Here is a 20,473-nt window from a genome sequence, read left to right as displayed (position 1 = left end):
ACCATACTCACTCACTCACTCACTTTAAGGCACTTGGTAAGTCAAAACTGGGCGCCCTGATTAGGGTTTTAGGTTTGACAGCACCATGACTATACTCGCCGATTTCAGCGATATATTTTATTTGTTACCTAGATGTTATCAAAATAAGCCAAATGTCTTAAAATTCCACATTTTTAAATAGTACAAAAATAAGTGTGTAAAAATATATATACGTTTCTTTGGTTTTATTGTACACATTATATGCACTGTAAATTGTAAACAATCTACATTGCTGCAATGTAACTTAAATATATTTAAGTATGATCTTCACATGCCAATTTCTGTGGATGAAAAGCAACTAATTATAAAGTTATGTATTATGACCTCTATAATCCCTGCTGACGCTATCATAATGTTCAAATTCCACCTGTCACACCAAGCGTGAATAATAGGTAATAACATAATGAAATGATACAATCTTTCCGTAGGATCCTACCGACGTTTATGTTCATAAAGAAAGAACGAGGGTATTTCTGTGACATAAATTATTCAACGTTGACGAAGAGCAAACGCGCGAATACAACCAACTACACCGTTATCGAAATGAAACAGGCGGTTGAATGCGCAGAGATATCGTGACTACAAAACTTGTTCAAGTAGGGCGTTTCAGCTGCATGCTTTTGGGGGTAATTGGTCGTGGAAAATTATACACGGTTGGAACAATACAATGACGGTAAAATGGTGAAGCAACCGAACTGAAATAGAGGCCTTGACTATTAATAAAAATCGACAAATATCAATCTGTTAACGAGGTAACCATGTTTTCTAAATGTCATTATGTACCATCGATTATACGACATTCACTGTTTGTAATCCTTTCAATTTCAAGTATGACAAGCTGCTACCGTTTGATTGTAGCTAAATGTTACCGCGTAAACGGGTCTTGACATCTGTTACATAGTCAAACGTATATATATGCGTCCAGATATGCACGTTTCGTTTTAATAGCCTGCAGTCCATTTTAGTATTACCCGTTGGCCTGACCCGGCCCGACTTTTAGGCAATCCCAAAGGTGTTGACATCTGTTAAATAGTCAAACGTATTTACATTTTTCTTCATTCGCTGGGCTTTATGTATAAATATTCATATAGTTTAATGTTGAAATGTGGTCCAGCACTTGTATAAGAAACAGATTCTCCAGAAAAAAATAACTAAGCATTAAGAAGCCTGACATATTTATGTTCCACGTAATCTCTAGTTTTTTTAACGTAACATCGATGGGTATTGCAATGCACCTCTAATCTGTTCAATCTTACCTGACTGCAGTAAGACATTCTACACATCAATGGTCACATATGCATTAATATAATATAGTGAGTGAGTGAGTGAATTGGATTTAATGCCGCTTTTAACAGTATTCCAGTTATATGACGGCGTGTCAGCTTAATGTGGGAGGAAAGCCCGAAGTGATGCAGGTCTAAGACGTTTATCACTTCGGTGAAACCCACGAGCACGGGTATGGTGTTGACAAACCTAGAAACATAATTGGGGCGAACCGGGATTCGAACCCACAATCATAGGTTTCTGGCGTGCCCAAGGGACGCAACTCTGCACAGCGAATCGGGGCTCCTTAGACGACTGGGCAACCCGTCCCCCCTAATATAATATAGCTAAAATGGATAGAATTATCATTAAACCATCCGCATGTTATCAGAAATGAGCGGGCCACTGTAACTTGATAATACCCTCATATTGCTTGACAACGGACCATTATCACGCCAGTTGTTAGATGACGTCATAGGATAGGATCGCTGACGTCACGTTCAATAGTGACGTCATCTGGTTTGTTCTATGACGTTTCCATATTTGTAAAAGTGGGTCAGTGACATTCGTGTTGATTGCAGTAAATGTTTCAAACCCAATATTGTTGTTTCTTTTTATTTGATAAAAAATTCCATCCATTTTAGCTATAATAACGGTAAAGCTATTTTCAGGGTATTTTCATTTGCAGAAGCCCTCTTTTCAACTGCGCTCCTTTGTCGGGCAATTAATGGAAGACCTCGGGCTTCTGGAAATGAAACGCCCTTTAAAAATAGCATTACCCTTATAATAACCCAATCGTTCATTATGTGATTGTGGTCATTACTTAGAATAGTACACAAAATGTATATTTTTTTGCAAATATAGAGCCACAAGGCTCTGTAGCTTACTGAATTATGAAGTAATAATTTGATATAACTTCAACCTTATTTTGGTTCAAATATCTTTATACCTGCAATGGATAGAATTATCATTGTACCGCCCGCGTGTTATCAGCAATGAGCGGGCCACTTGATAATATCAGTTATGGTATCTTTAGTTGCCGTATACGGTGTCATATTAGGTTACCAAAAAGATATTGGGCGAGGCGAATACGGCAACTAAAGACATCATAACGTATTTATTATGCCGAAAAGTTTACATTATTTGGTATCTTTATCTCACATGAAAACTTGACACAACCGACAGGATAGGACAGGACTAGGTACATATCTTTCCGATACAACGCTTTAATGTAAACATAAACGTTAACCATGGAATATATAATACACTAAATGTGAACGTTTAAACAAGTGTTATATGTAAAATGGATAGCTTTTTCATTAAAATGCCAGCATGTTATCTGAAATCTGCGGGCAACTGTAACATGATAGCAGTCCGCCTTCCCCTTTTACGACGGGCTGTTATCTATTCTTTTGCTACGTGACGTCATTTGCGTCACGTTTCTTGTTTGTGACGTCATCCTATATTATGTTCTCTGACATTGCTTTTTGTAAATCAGTTACCTCCGTTGTAAGCTTTTTTCTCTAAATTTTATATTAATAAAGTCACGAATGTGGTATCTTTGAACATTAATGTCTTTGCACATCACAATTAATAACATTAAAACAAAAAAACAGTGTCGAATGACGAATTTCTATATTTCACATATTGTCATGTGAAATATGTGAGGTGGGTGTTGGAAAATCCAAAATGGCTGCTACTGACGGCATACGGACCCATATTAGGTCAGTAACAACCATCTTGGATTTTTACTGACGGTATACGGCCCAATATAGGGTTAGTAGTTCTACTCTGTTTGGTCAATCTCACTTTGAGGCATAATAATGCATCATATTGACGAGGGCCCATTATCACACCTGTTGTTAGGTGACGTCTTATTGATGTTAAATAGTGAACACTATATAAGGCGCCAATTTAAACTATTTATTTCTTATTTTATGATATCAGTAAATCATTTATGGATTCCAAAGAATGACTTTATATCACAAATCTGATTTATTATATCATGTTATATTTATTGATATCGCAAAATGAATTTTTAGATATCAGTAAGATAATAATTATATTATAAATAATGTATTTTAGCATATAAACAATCGATTTGTAAAATTTAAAAAAACAAATGTAGTTTTTATATATCACAAATTGTGAAAATTACATTCGCTAGAGTGTTTTGTATTTGGGCGCCAGCATATCGGTAGATATATATATACTTATCATATAATGGGTAGGTTTCTCGGCAGGATAAAGCCAACGGATAAAAACGATATCCGTTGGGGTCATATGCGGATAGAGATGCAAATATCAAAGGTCAAGTAGGGACTACTTTCAGTGTTTATAAACAAACATGGCGTCGCACTTGTCGTTCGGCGATCGAGTCAGAATTAACCATCGTGAATCTGGATAAACTAACAGGGATAATTGATACAATTATTAAAAAAAACAGTCTTATATACTGAAAGTCAGTGTCGAACTGCGACGTAACTAAGGCATTTTATAAGTTTGGGCAACTTTGGAGATATAAATTTCGAAACAATTTTGCGAGGGCACTAGGCCTAGCCAAGCGGGATCAGAAGCCATATCTGTGCTTGTAGACCTCTGCGGCTTGAAACTTTTTCCACAAATAAAAATAGTTGGGTTTAGGCGAAATATGTATGAATTGTTACCTTGTTTCGTTTTGGCGCTGTGTATACATCTGACTACACTTCTTAATGTTATGACAGAACAGGCCGACTGTGAACAATCACTGACCGTGATGTCTCATAGACTAGGGTTAGAGTAGCTTCCTTTTGACAAAGGGCAGCTACTCTAGCGGACAGACCGATGGATTGTCGCGAAAGGCAAGTAAAAACAATTTTTGTTTTGCGTATATGTTGCTTCGCCACTGTATAAGAAAGAGATTTCAGTTTGAACTATATTGGCTACTGTCACTGTCCGACTGACACATCACCTACCCTGTGACGTAATAAATATCAATGCGCGCATTCCAGGAAAACTCGCAATGTTTAGGTAATGTTTGTGAGTGAGGGGAAGCGATTTTCAAGCACAGAATTGAAGAATGACATTATATGATAAAGAGGTTATCACACGAGTGTGTTTGGGGATGGTAAATATCCTGTATTAGTAATAAACACAATGTATTTAGCTTGCCAAGGCTCGCTAAATAAAATGTTTATTCCTAATGCAGGATATTTACCATCCCCAAACACCTTCGCGTGATAACCTCTATTTATTTGCATACCTCCTACTCTACTGGGTGAATGTTTGTAACTCAACGTTTGGTGTTTTGCAGGGTAATCTTCCCGCTAAAATGAAGCAATAATGACAAAATGAATTGAAATGACCACTATGTATTTAGCTCGCCAAGGCTCGCTAAATACAATGTTTATTCCTAATGCAGGATATTTACCATCCCCAAACACCTTCGCGTGATAACCTCTATTTATTTGCATACCTCCTACTCTACTGGGTGAATGTTTGTAACTCAACGTTTGGTGTTTTGCAGGGTATCCTTCTCGCTAAAATGAAGCAATAATGACCACATGAAATGTTCATGATGGTATTATATCTTTAGCCCCTGTCTACGTGACCTACATGGCCCATTTTTTGAATAGTTCGTGTCTATAGGTAGAGTATCGTAACATCATATATCATTATATTCAGATGATGCCTGTGCATGTTTGTAATGGCAAACTTCTTCTCTTATTAAATCAGTTTTCCTCCTGGCAATTCTGTGAACAAAAGCGTGAGGATTACAGATGTATCATTGTATTATAACGCGAATTGAATATTATTATTTACTATCTTACTTACTACAAGCTTTACATAAGGCGTTTTATGTTTACATGTCACCGCAAGTTACAATTATCGCTTGTGATTCCAACACAATTGACAAAAACTCGAAAACACACTTTTATGTACGTTGGAAAGAATATATATTGTAAATGCTGCAAACACGAAAGCGTCGTTTTTTCCGTATATGGTCATTGGACCGAAAAACGACTAAAATTAATTAACATTGATTAATTGGTGAGCGTCCAGAATATTTCCGGAAAAACGTCGAGTTTTTCAAGCGTAAAATAGACGGAAAAACTATGCTTTTTGCTCCTCCTTGGACAACTGTTAACGGCCAATCCGATGGCGCTGGTCTCTCGACGTGCGTGATGCCGAAGGCTTCCGTTAGAGAGCATTAGGTTTCGTATTTCTGGCATGCCTTGCTCTAGTATCTGTCGTGCGCAGTGCAACGAGATTTGCTGATTAGTCAGTATCAGGATATGTGACATGTTAATGGAATTCAGAACCGCACCAAGAAGTCAAACCAAACCATGTTACTTGTGTATTGAGGTAACAAATCCCTCCGCTATGCACAGTTACCTCTATCGGATAATGGATTATGTTTTATTTGGTTATAACAGTAACTATTTTTGTAATGTGAAGTTACCTCGATATACGGCTTTTCCATTGGACGAGATGCTGGTCACATGACCGCGAAATTGAAGAATATGAGGAATGGACGACACATTTTGACGTTCATACATTTTTCACGTGACTGTATACTTGAAATGACGTAAACATTGACTCCTTCCATATTCTTGGGGAAACCCTTGGGAATTCCCAAGCACAAATTCATACAGAAGCGTTGTTTCTCATCATTTAGACCACATATGTTTGAACTTAGCATCTTAGCATACATTGGGATAAATCAGAGAGTTTGAATGCATGCCCGTTCAAGGATACCCACGCTACAACCCATCCAAGAGAATGAATCGAAGAAAAGCACACCCAAACTATCATAGTGACAGTCTACAACAATTTATGAATGTACCTACTTACTATCTATTTGACACATCTTTACAATCACCTTTCAATGATCGACCAATTGATCAGTGATGACAAACAGCCACAGTTACATTAGCAGCTTCGGAAATATCTCCCGTCACGTTTATTGTGTCGGCCATTCAGTCTTGTACTTGATGTAAATGTTTTAAGACGCTCTGTCATTGTGATTGACTTAATGAGGTATTTCTTAATAGACCTTTCTCATCTAAAGATGTTTGGAATACATTTCTTGTAAAAAACTAAAAAAACTGAAAAGCAATCTGAGCTGACACACGCTCATGTGACATCTAGATCTCTGTTTGGGAAACTATTATATTCAGGGATGGCCAATTAAAGCTAGTAGCACGTCAAGGCACCATGCGTGTATGTGATCAGTTATTATATGTGTTTAACAAATACGGTTGTGGTGGTTGATAAAATACACTGACGCAAGTATATTCTAATCAAATCAACTGGATAATTGCTTTCTTTTACATATTACATAACATCACTGCACATAATTTGGACAGTTCCAGTAACACACTACGGCGATCGCATTAAACACCACTTTGAACAGTATTTCAGGTACATCACGGGGTATCAGACTGATATGGGATAAAAATACGAAGTGGTTCAGGCCATCCAACAGGTGTTCGCGAAAAGGTGAGCGTATCCTGCCACACAGGTGGCACAAACACATGCAATGACAAGTCAATTGTTCACCTGAAAAAAGCACGGAAACACACAATGATGCCAGTCCTCACTATTACCGAGCATGTAAAGCATTTTGTTCGTCAAAAACATTGACGTGTATCAAAAATAGGTTTCTACAGGAAATACATGTCATACATTTGACAAGGTATTGCAGTTGAACTCATCACCCATCCCATTATTGATAAACCTTCTTGAAGAGCTATGAAATCAGAAGCTGCAAAACTTCATCTTTTAATTGGCATGTTATGCTTCTATTTCATAACTCGGTTTTATTTGCACGGATTACAATGGAATCTTCGACATTGTCGCGTTGTCGCATTGACGCCCTTACAAAAACAAGCAAAACGTGTCAAAATCAGCCAAAGCGCGACAATTCGACAACGCGATATGTTTTCCTTTGTCGCATTGTCGCTCTTTGAATCTTTTTTTTATTATTTACGATGCCGTAACGCGACATGTTCAAGGTCAAAATATGTCTCGTCGCATTGTCGCCCCATCACAAATGTGCAAAAAAGGCGTAGAGTTCAATTAATATTTCAGCTAGGAAGAGATAACCAATTATATCTGTCGTGGAAGTTCAACCTGATACATGTACGTTTATAATTGAAAACATAAGTCCCTTCGCCGATCCATATCGTTTGATAATGTTTTAACTCTTCTCTTTGTTACACAGTGGTTTTTGTTTGGTAATATGATCTCCGTTATCTGTCTTAAAGAGACACCATCCCTAGGCCCCTCTACATAAGGACCAGCACTCAGCCTGTTAATGGAATGTCATTTTGTAACTTGAAAGTCCACAATCTCTGCCCAGATACATTCTGACCACTGGGGGTTATAGTATATAAGTGTTTAGTGTTCAACTCCCAGTTCCAAACACGTTGTACCTCCTCAACAATCCACAGTCCTCTAGTGCAGTGATCGCCTGGAAGATCTTACTCTTGACCGTATCAGACAACTGACGAGTGCACGCCTGACCTGTGACCTCATTACATCCCCCATGAGGTGTTTGCCGAAGGAAGAGGGGCAGGAAATGTGTGCTCCAGCCCAGCGCGTACACAGTATATTGCAGTTGATATAATGTATGCTGCATGTGACACTGATTTGCGGAAAGTTACAACTTTCAAGATTCAAGTTGTTTGTATTTCTTATACAACAGATCGCCGTCATATACAACTGGAATCAGAGACCATATCATATCTTGAATACTGCTGAGAACGGCGTTAAACAACACACACAAATTTCGTTCATAATGGAGCGCTGCAATTATTTATAACAGAACCATATACACATGTAGTGCAAACTCACTCACTCTGTTTCGAATGTTCAGCAGAAAATATATATGAACCAGCTGTGAGGAGAGATGTCAGCTTTTTATGAGCAGTCAAATAGGGAAGATAAAGGACCCCTCACTGATTAGGGTAGACTAACATTTAGTCTCTGAAATCTTTTTATATTACACAATATCCTTCTTGACTCTAAAAATATAAAAAAATCCTATGCTGTGGAATAGAGCTAGCTTGAGCTGGCTAGAATTGCTTATGTATGCATTTCTCGATTATTATTTTTTCATAAAATAAATATATTCCACGGTCATTGTGCAGGACTATGATTAGGGTCTTGTCTACTTAAGAGCACATTTGGCCATGTTAGATGATATAACCAAATCCCAGGAGATCCGGCGGGGGGCAAACTGGTCTTGCTATTGTGTGGTATGAGCTGGGATGTAGACCCACGATAACAAAGTTAAAAAGGAGACCAACTCAAGTCTACAATGATTGGGAAAGTCTAGATTTCCACACCTCTAGCCTGAAAATAAGAATTGTTCTGTGCTCGTTTTAAATTTCATTATTTTCATTTTGTAGACATTGAGCAGGGAAAGAAATTGATGGTATATTAATATCACATGTTACCACTGATCCAGTTAAATTCATCACACAATATAATATAAGTATTTGACGTTACGAAGTGCATGATCATGTACATGGTCATTGTAGTAATATACATACTAGTAAACTTGATTATATTTTTGTAGCATAGTGTAGCGCGTCATTAACAATTACTATCTGATATCCGCACTTGTCATTCGTGTATTGACATCGAACAATGGACGACAATTCGACAATAATTTTTTACTGACACAGGGACAGTACCGGTGTCAGTAAAGTATTCGTAGTTAAAAATATGTATCTATTAAATATTATGTAAAGGAAACCAGAACAGTGGTTACTTTCAGGGATAGAAGTGAGGTAATCTAGACTTGCCAAATCGTTCTAGACTTGAGCTGGATTCCTTTTAAATTTATTCTCTATGGTCTGAGAGATACACAACGGCGTCAGTATCGCATGTAAAACTGACGTGAGAATCACGCCTGGGCCAGCCTCGGTTATTGTAATCGGATATATTGTGGAGTTCCGACTGTTTGCTGAATAGAACAAGGGCTCGCGAACAAGGGCACAAAGTAGAGATTAAAACATTACCACCTCACACAAGTCTGTTCGTATCAGATATGATATTGTGATTTGAAATCTCGTTTTGAACAATTGAAAGTTATTGTATACTCTGTATTCTTTCGTCATGGTAGAATATATAGGCATAATATTGTCTATGTTGCTTTTTAAATTATCCACAAATAATGAGATCTACAATGTTAACATCTATCTGGAGATATATAATAATAATACTAAAGCCCATATCTGATAAATGGGACTAATCGGCTTATATTTCTTTCTTAAACACTGCCCGTTGAAGTCATTCTAATTCTTATAGTATATGCTATGTATAGTTTAAAAGTTGAGAAATATTGCATTTCAATTGTGTTATCTTTCCACATGTTGAATTCATTATGATTTCTGCAATAAAAGCTTAACATCAGAGAGTGATACACACGGATATGATCCATACTGTGATAAGTGAATTATTAATTTCTTATTATGAATTAGGGGGCACGGGTGGCCCAGTCGTCTAAGGCGCCGCGATTCGCTGTGCAGAGTTGCGTCCCTTGGGAACGCCAGAAACCTATGATTGTGGGTTCGAATCCCGGTTCACCCCGATTATGTTTCTAGGTTTGTCAGCACCATACCCGTGCTCGTGGGTTTCACCGAAGTGGTAAACGTCTGAGACCTGCATCACTTCGGGCTTTTCTCCCACATTAAGCTGACACGCCGCGGTATAACTGGAATACTGTTAAAAGCTGCGTTAAACCCAACTCACTCACTATTATTAATTAAATAAACTGAAATACAAAAAGATAGTACAAACAAATTATTTTAATCTGTTCTTGTGAGTAGGTAACCAGAGATCGAGGCAACTCACTGACGTTACCATTTGTGAAAAATCAAATATTCAAAGTTTAGGTGTTTGAACATGTGCATTGTATGACGAGAAATCAACACAATGATTAAATTATTAATCCAATTATTTTATGAATAAAACTAAAGATATAGAAAATAAAAGTTTAATTTCTCATTGTTGGAAGGTGTTTAACAATAGCGTTTGTTTGATTGCTTGTTGTTAAACACCGCATGCAGCGATATACCAGCTATATGACGGCGGTTTGTAAATAATCGAGTCTGGAACAGACAATCAAGTGATTGATATCATAAGCATCGATCCACGCAATTGCGATACGATGACATGCATAAACTAAGTCAGCGAGCCTAACTACCCGATCCCTTTAGTTGCCTCTTACGAAAAGCAATAGTCTGGCATACAGATCATGAAACAAATATATCAAATACAGACCTGGCAAGTCTATAATGTTTGGCAAGTCAACATTACTGCAGCATCAGGTAAATGAAGAACATTTATGGGCCCCTTTTTATTATATTTTTAAACTATAATTTACCAACTGTTAGTCTAGACAGGAATAATCGCCTCTAACGACAAGCATGGGTTGCTGAAGACATATTTTAGGATTCAATTGATATATTAAAATGAGATAAAACTGAATTATGTTTGCTGTTTACATATCAAAGTTGTTATAAAATGTTTGGCCACAGCAAGGCTACGTTTTCACAACATACTGTGCTAGGCACAGAAAAGCTGGACTGAGCGAGGGCCAGGCGACCCTTTCCCTCGCTAATCAGCAACCATATTAGCAATGCTTGATAATTTGGGACGGAGAACTGCAGGGGGTGAGGGCAGTTAAGTTGATGGTGCAGACAGATAAGAGAGATTATTTTACAAATGTGAAACCTCATTCCACAAAGAAAGAGGCGAAAGAACAGAGTCAATAAGCTTCGCTCAGTCACACCAGAGTAAGTCAGACCATAATTGAAAACTGCCCAATGATGATGTATGGCAGACCAGTCGAGTAGTGCTACCTGCATATGTGAAAGGAAAGTTATTAGAATGAAGAGCAAAACTGTTGGAAGTTACCAAGAAACGTGTATAAGTGTCATATCGTCACTGCAAAAGTAATGACGAGTGTTTGTCTTCAGTATTAACATTCAAAAACGTGGTATATGTATCAGCGATATTGTCTACGTTGCACCGGTGAGTAAGCGTAAGCCTTACTCTCTCGTAGTATATACATGTATATTTGCAAGAAAGTGTTTTTCTGAAGACGTCACGATACAGTTTTTACGATGCATAATGTTTGCACTAGCGCTTGATAACAGCCTTGTGTTTGTGTTTTATTAGTTTAAATTGCTGCTCTTGATATTGTTGATTAAACTTTGATATTATGAACAATATAAGGTAATATGAGAGGATGAATTTAGAACAGGCCTGTAATCTAACACGCGCGAACTGATCACTGAAATCTGAGAAGTAGAAATACCAGTAGACGCTGTTGCTTGATTGACAATGTCAGTCAAAAAAGGGAGGTACTTGATGACATAGTTCTCTCCCAGTAAATTCCGATGTCAAATAACGACGCTTTTTTGATAGAAATACGATGGTTCGAAAGCGTCCAAAAAAAGTCGTTTTTCCGTCCAATGACCATATACGGGGAAAAACGACCGTGTTTGCAGTGAAAAGGGGAATGAACTTCAATGCAACAGTGTAGCTGCAAGTGTGTTAATACTTATAAAGTGAAAACCATTCCCCGGAATAAAAAATTGATGCAAATAGCTTCGAGAATTATGAATTACATAGTCAGGAAAACGCGACGTAAATGTTTCACACCATACCCTCATGTGTTGCCGTAGCTGGGGCCGACAATCACGTCAACAAATTAAACGACGCGAGTTCGAACTCCACTGGCGATACATGTTATCCGCAAAACTTGAACGCATTCACATGTCGAAATATTTTTAAAAATAGTTCCGTCACTTCCAAGTGCAAAGTAATTCAAATGTTGGTTCAATATAATGTATAGTTGACAAACAGCTCTCCATTCCTGAAAAATAACTGAGCGTTTTAACAATACATTGGCGTCACAGAAGTGTTTTATGGATTCAACTATGGTAAGCATGCGTAGGTGTACGGTGCAGATGTGAATAGGAATAACATAGCTGAAGCAAAGATGGTGGAAAGCTTATCGAAACGCTGGGACATCCATCCGACATATTAGCAGCTTCTAATTACGGTTATAGCGAACTCAAAGGGACCACACATTGTAGTTCGTTATAACCGTAATTCGTTATGAGCATATATACAACAGAGACACAGCAAATGGCAGGGACCTAAAATCCCGTTCGTTATATCCACCAGTTCGTTATAAGCGAGTTCGTTATAACCGAAGTTTACTGTATATGTAATCGGGTCCTGCCGAGCTAGAGAAAGTTTAATCCTGCTCGGATTGTGTAAATTTGTTGGACAATTTACCTGCAGGCAGGTATTGAACCTACGAGTTTTTTTAAACAGGTCATGTATTCAACACTGCATCCTCAGTAAAGATTTCGTTCCCTTCTCTGTGACATCACATTTTCTTCCTTATTCAACAGCTGCCTGCAGTGGGACCGCAAGGGGCAGAGATGTTTGTTTAATCTTGCCATGAATACGTTTTATTGGCATATGCGAATACTGCTTGAGGATATAATAGCTTACTTTGTGTTGTTTAAATTTATTTAGGAGGCCTTGGTAGTCTCTGGAGAACAATATGATTATAACGCACCTGCTCATTAGACCCGTGAAGATCCGGGGTAGAATAAGTCTTCAGGAACCTATGCTTTCCGTAAAAGGCGACTATGCTTGTCCTAAAAGGCGACAGACGGGATAGGGGGTCAGGCTCGCTGACTTGGTTGATGCATGTCATCGATTCCAATTGCGTTGATCGATGCTCGTGATGTCAATCGCTGGATTGTCTGGTCCAGACTCGATTATTTCGATAAGTATCATCACCAAAGCTCACACGGCAAGTGATTTCGCAGCTCATGTTTTTTGGCAGTGAAACCGCCTCATCAGTTGCGAATTTTAAGATATGCAACAAGGTTCGAAGTGACAATATACCTATCCACATGTACTAGACTGTATGACAACAGGCCACGTTATCTTTCCAACGGGCAATGTTCCAAATGAGTAATATTGCAACAGCTTTGGGACAATCGAGGGACTAAAGGAGGGGGAGGAGGGGAGCGGGAGGAGGGGAGCGGGTATATTTGATATTAATAAATGGCACATGTTTTCGTTCATTTTACCAAGTGAGACACTTAAGTGCAAGGCGAACAGGGATATGTTTTGTTTTCTAAAAATGAAGCAAATATATTTTTAGTTTCATGTCCTGGAGAACAATAATTTCATTTCCCCCAAATCATTCTGGCATAAATCAAGTCGATTGATTGATTATTATTAGAAATTTAATTGCAGCATGGAGATTTTATGTCCAATCGATTCAACTCTTCCACGGTTTGTCAGTCGACAATAGCAAATGGGACACCGGTTGTATCGTCAGGTCATGGAAACCTAAGGAGATAATTCACCTTGCTTGCCCTCAGTTCGTCATAGTCTCAAAATAGAGCACAACGTTTCTTTAAATATTGACATATGAACAAAAGGCATCGACATGTTCATTGTCAGATGTTGTTTTCGATTAAGTTAAACTTGTACCAAAGTTGAAATTCGAAGTTTAACAGAACTCACCCATTGCGACAGAAAGCTAAGGTCCAGCAGAGAACATGCACACCTTGTCACTGCAGAGCGTGGACGCTCACTGACGTATTGTGCGCATCTGCTGTAATTTGCATTGATCTATGGGAACGTGTTAGGGTCATAAACTTTATATGTGCAATATTATATTTGCGGTTTGTAGGGCGACGTGAAGTGAGATGAAATGGGGTTTATCGCGATCAAGATTATCGCCTTACATATGCCTTCACTGTTTGTAAACATGTATGTTAATGAAACGACAAAACCCTTTCCATATCCAATAGAAATATCTGCATAAAGCAGTGTCGATTGTGCAATTCCATCGGGGGCACCCGTCACAAACACATGCAAAGGCAAATCAATTGTTCACCTGAAAAAGGCTTCCGGTACAAGTCACAAGTAATACTTCCCATTGTATCACATCATAGGGGCGGTCGGGTAGCGTAGTGGTTAAAGCGTTCGCTCGTCACGCCGAAGACCCGGGTTCGATTCCCGACATGGGTACAATGTGTGAAGCCCATTTCTGGTGTCCCCCGCCGTGATATTGCTGGAATATTGCAAAAAGCGGCGTAAAACAATACTCACTCACTAACTATCACATCATATTTCTTGTTTTGTCTGGCGGGGACGTAGCCTAGTGGTTAAAGTGTTCGTTCGTCACGCTGAAACCCCGGGTTCGATGCCTCACATGGATACAATGTGTGACGCCCATTTCTGGTGTCCCCTCATATTGCTGGAATATTGCTAAAAGCGGTGTGCCTGGAGGGCCCAGTCTTGGAAAGGTATATCCATGTTACAATAAAACAAATCAATAGTTGGCATCGATGTGGCTCTCGGCAACATCTTTTATCATGCATACACACTTATTCAAACAGGCTGTAAATGTCGTCACCATCGACTTCGTATCATGCTGCTCCGACTACAAGGTTTTCATAGGCCTTTTTTACGCAACGAAATAATGACTGATTGTGTGTGTGTTGTCAGATGGCCTTCACAGCTGTTGTTGCAAAATCAATGGTTGTATACATTCCTGACATCTTTATATTATCCTGTTATTTTCATTGTTGCATATAATTCTGCCTAGGGCCTTCATAAGTGGTATAAGTGATATGAAGCCTTTTGAAATAGTCGCAACTGATATATTGTAGGTCAAATTAACTTTCAGTGTCTTTCAGTAAAAAATATTCACAGTAACTGAGGAAGAGCTCTCTGTAGTGCGATGATATCTGGTAATGTCACCCTCAGAGTGAGGCATATTGTGTTTCAAACCTCAATGAAGCTGGTATGTCTAGATATAACAAGTACTTGTACCGTTACATATAATCTTCTTATCATCTCACCAGGACCAATGGCCCAAGTGAGCACATTGTCGATGACTTTATACTTTCACTCAGAACAAACTGGAAGTCTTAACACGAAATTTATGGATATCATCATACATGTATTAGAACTGATGTATGTTCATTAAACAGCTTAACATCTAAAAGGAATTATAGATGAGATTGAAAAGTTGTCTTCTCCAAAAATACGTGCTCAACTTTAAGGGGATGTTTACAACTAAAACAACATAGAGTATTACTTCAGCTTTCTGATATGCCCAGGCTAACATTATTTACCAGAAAAAAAGACACCTCGAAAAATTGCATCCGGATACCTTCAGCAATGTTCAATTCTCTTGGTTAGTTTCAAATATATTTTTAGGTGTTTCACACTTAACTGAACAAAATGCATCCCCCAAATTGTGACATTTTTGGGGAAACGTGTTCTAAGGTATCCGGTGGGGTATCCGGTGCCGGTTCCTTGGACACCCAGATTGAGGTATCCGGTGAGGTCCCCGGTGCCGGATACCCGGATTCCAGGAGGCATGCTTTCCAGTGAGGTGTCCAATGCCGGATACCACTGATCTGGTTTCCGGCAAGGTATCTGCCACCGGATACCAGGATGCATTTTGGGTAAGTGTCCGGAGGTAACCGGAACGGATCCTAATACCGGAAACTGCGTTGTTTTGCTGTGCACTGACAATCAGCTGTACGCAATCAGAGGTGTCTCATCATAATCACACCGAATCAGCAGGGACGATTCAACCTTCTCGAACTTGCTTTATGTTAATCTTACATGTAATTGGACAAATTGTGTCTGTTCACTGGCACATCATATCATGGCGGGCACTATTAATAGGAAATTTATCAGTTTTTGACATTCAGAATCATTAATGCTTTTGATGCAGGCATAAAGGCCAAGAAAGTCATTGCAATGGAATGGGACATTCCAAAATCAACAGTAAGTACAATCATTAGAAGAGAGAGTCCATTCTTGAATGTATATGGCATGATCATTGATTCCGTTTTATAGCAGTCCGCGTAAGGGAGCATATGCCATGCTTTTGATCAATTTTTTAATAGTACACAGTCATAACGACAAGCAAGGGTAGAACATAATACTGCTACGTTTCCCATTACACCATTACGTCATTATTTTGAATAAAACAACTTTCAAACTTTCAAAGATAATACGACAATGTGTTTTTCTTTTTCCGACTGTACCATAAAAATGTGTGTATGAATTGACATAGAGAGGAGAGTTACCGTTCGTGGATAGAAGCACGCAGTGTTTCAGCTCGAAGTGAATTTATTGCCAAGAATACTTCTATGTAAGATATTGAATATGTCAGAAGCAATTGTCCTCAGCATATATGCCTTGTGTTGTTGTTGTTGTTGTTGTTGCTTTAAGTGTTTAAGAGGTCGTCTTCTGCCGAAACTATTTCGGCTGACCTGACCTGGGACTCATGTGTGTGAGTAGGGTACACATATCTATTGCGAGTTTGGTATTCACAGAATTTCTGTTTTTGTATTAATATGATTTCCATGTGAGACATGATAAAACACAGCTGTTGCCATTGGTTCGATAGTATTGTATATTCGTATATAATATTATTGACTGTGTTTGGCCTTGAGCTTGAGTTTCTGCCGTTGATGGCTTTAAGTGCACTTAGCGAGTCTGATAGGAAGACTTCTTCTGGTAGTTCCAGCATGAGTTTGTGTGCATGATTAATTGCCTACAATTCAGCAGTGAATACTGACCATCAGGCAGGCAATCCGGATGTGCTTGGGGTTGGAGCTGTGGATATGGATCCCGTAACCAACACTGTTGTTGATAGGATTCTTTTATCCACCAGTGTGATTTTAACAATATTTATTTCCAAGAAAAAAGGAATGGGATTGGTGAACAGGTTAACACCTCTCCCTTCACAGAACATTTAACAATTAATAAGAGTAAACTGTACATAAAATATAAATTAAGATTAATTGTGCCTACTGTTTCAAATATTATGATGATATACAAGTCAGGCACAAATACAGGCATACGTATATCGGTACATAAACAAACAGCATTCACACATTCAAACAACTATTTGATCGATGTAACTGTTATAAAAACATATTTAGATTTTAAATCTTTTTGATTTTGCAATGAACAAATGGACAGATTTGACAATAGCAAGGTTAGTATCAGTAGATCTAATCCAAGTCATGTACAGTAAACTACGGTTATAACGAACTCAAAGGGACCACTAGTTTTAGTTCGTAATAACAGTTGTTCGTTATACGCATATATACAGCATTTATACAACAAATGGCCGGGACTACAAAATAAGTTCGTTATATCTGTCAGTTCGTTATAAACGTGTTCGTTATAAACGTACTCTACTGTATATCCCTTTATATAGTAGTACATCTTGTTCCGAAGATTACAGTAGTTGCAACATGAAAAGAAGTAATGTGTAGGATCCTCATAATGATATCCACAGGAGCAAGTAGTAGATTCATGAATATGTCTATGATATTAGTGTGCAATTAAATCACTGCATCCTAATATGAGGCGGCAGTGGATAATTTGACAGCAACAGGTACCATAGTCGAAGTTTATTTCGTGGTGATACATATAGTGAAGTCATTTACAGTATATTTTGAATGAACATTACCCGGTAATTCATTCCACACTCGCACTGTGTCGGGTAAAAATGATTTGTTCTAGCATTTTCAGTCTGTAGTTCTTAAATTGTAACTTGAGCCCGCTAGGACATTAGGGGGAGCAAGATTACATAGATATTTAGAGGCCTACTTGTTAACCATTTTGTAAAATAATATAATTTTTGGATAAGGGTGTAATAGTTTCAGGGTAGAGAGACCAGTGGCTGGTACCACGAGTAGCTCCACATATTGTTCTCAGTGCGTCTAAATTTAGCCTTTCCAATACCAAAACTTGTTCTTGAGAACAGTTATCCCATACCTGGTCACAATAGTCGAATATTGGCAAAATAAATGATAAATGTATATTCTGTAACGCTTTTCTGGACAGGCGGTATTTGAAAGTTCTAAAGCGGTTAATAATTGGGCTTACTTTTTCTACTATATTATCTATAAGATTTGACCAGTAGCCATCTTGCTATATAATTAGCGCTAGATGTTTGTGTTATTAGAGTAACTTTAATTTTAAGAACAGGTTGTTTTTTCTTGAAAACATTATGGTTTCGGTTTTGTGTGGATTAAACGTTGCTTGCCATTTTTTGTACATGCGGATATTCTTTCTAGATCAACATTTAAATTAATCGCTGCTGTGTTAGGATCATCGACAATAATATAAAGTGACGTATCATCTGCAAAGAGAAGTATATTACTGTCTATATCACCATCCAGGTCATTTATAAAGATCAAATATAATGATGGTCCTAGGACCGATCCCTGTGGAATACCTGCCGTGATAGATTTTAACTGTGATTCTTTACCATTAATAACCACTTTTTGTATTCTATTTGATAGATAACGGTCAAACCATTTCAGCAACTTTCCTCGAATTCCACATGAAGATTATTTATAAAGTAATCCTTTATTCCAGACTTTATCAAAGGCCTTGCTAATATCACAAAACACTGCCCTTACTTCTTTTCCATCGTCCAGAGCCTTTGAAATAAAATTATACAGATGTAATAATTGGCAGCTCGTGGAATCGCCTTGTATAAAGCCTGACTGGAGATTGCTCAGAATACTGTTGTCTTTGAGGAAATTAAACACATGTCTATGGATACATTTTTTTTCTAAATACTTTTGCCAAACAACTTGTAAGTGCGATTGGTCTGTAATTACTGCATTCATTTACATTTCCTTTCTGGGGAATTGGCAATACAGATGCCAGTTTCCATTTTGATGGAAAAACAGAATATTTAAGTGACATGTTGAAGATTAATGATAAGGGGAAGGATATGCTTTTAGCAGAAACTTTGATAAGTTTGTTATTTATACCGTTAGGTCCGGATGCCTTGGTGGTATCAACAGAAAGTAAAACATCTTGAATTTCCCCTGGGGTGAGGGCAATACGGTCCAATGTGTTAGAACACTCAGTACTTACAACTGGCATTGTTTTTTACGGGAATTCGACCGTCGATTGTTCAGAGACGTAGTCGTTTAAATTATTAGCTTTAAAAACATCATCATCATAAACCGTTTTTTATATATAACAGCTGGAAAGAGCATATTTGGATTTTTGTTTATTAGAAAGCGCTTCACCAAACTCCACCAAGTTTTAGATCCTCTGGAATTATTAATTTTTTCATCTATTTTTTTTGCAGTAATTTTATTTTGCAATTCTAACAGAGGTGACAACTAGATTTCGTAATTGTCTTAAGGTTTTCCAATCTTAGGGATAGTTTATTTTTTTTGCAGTTTTATTTTTACGGTGGCAATTACGCAATAAACGACTGATCTCATTGTTCATCCACGGATTGTCCTTACTTCTTACCGTAATAATTTTGTTTGGGACGTAAACGTCATAGCTTTGACAAAGTATTGAAGTGAATTCTGTAACTGCATCATCTACGCAATTGCTATAATTTATTAACTCGTTCCATCATTACCATTGAGATCTACCAATAACCTATCAACATAAGATTATAATTAAATGTTTTTCTGGAATATGCAAATCATTTTGGTTTAGGTATATTAATTCCTACGCATGGACAATGATCACTACAAACAGGGTCAAGCACACCGAAGGTCCTTACTATAACGTGATACAAACATCGAATCAAGTAGCATACTAGAATGGTAGGTTATCATAGTTGGCTCAGAGATTATCTGTTTTAGACCATATGTCGAATGAAGATATTATTTTTTTTGTTTATTAACTCCATGAAAATCAATGTTAAAATCTCATGTTATAATTGGATATATATTAAGGCCTATGGCATTACATATCGATTTGTCAATGAGATCCCAGTATGAGTTGCTTTTGTCTACTCAATAAACATTTCCAATTATTACAGTCCAGTTTTAGTTGGTTCATGTGTTTAACGTGTAAACTATTCCTGACATATATTGCAACCCCACCACCTCTAGTGTTGTGATCAAGCCTAAATGGTAAATGATAGCCAGGAATAGAGACTTGGCAATCCGGAATGCCAGGGTGTAACAACGTTTCTGTAATACAGATAATATCACAGTATTGAAACTCAATAGCTTTGGGGTATATCTTATCTTTAAGACTGCGTATATTTAGTTGAACTATGTTCAGATCTGATAGTCTGTGAGGGTCTGGATTTGGGTGGATATCTCCA

General features: G+C 37.8%; 1 protein-coding gene across 2 annotated transcripts in view; it reads right to left on the bottom strand.

The window, feature by feature from the left end:
- Window positions 1-13,920, bottom strand: part of LOC139473242 (uncharacterized) — a 40,045-nt gene extending 26,125 nt beyond the window's left edge. For both annotated transcript variants that reach the window (XM_071255774.1, XM_071255775.1), the window contains exon 1: window positions 13,858-13,920. In XM_071255774.1, coding sequence (XP_071111875.1) covers window positions 13,858-13,861 — 4 coding nt within the window. In that variant the 5' untranslated portion in view covers window positions 13,862-13,920. The remainder of the gene's footprint in view (window positions 1-13,857) is intronic.
- Between the last annotated feature and the right edge of the window lie 6,553 nt (window positions 13,921-20,473).

The sequence above is a fragment of the Haliotis cracherodii genome, unplaced genomic scaffold (genome assembly GCF_022045235.1).
Source record: "Haliotis cracherodii isolate W230 unplaced genomic scaffold, xgHalCrac1.p SCAF_27, whole genome shotgun sequence".
NCBI lineage: Eukaryota > Metazoa > Mollusca > Gastropoda > Lepetellida > Haliotidae > Haliotis > Haliotis cracherodii.
The sequence above is the reverse complement of the archived record's forward strand: the minus strand, read 5'-3'. Positions and strand labels throughout refer to the sequence as shown.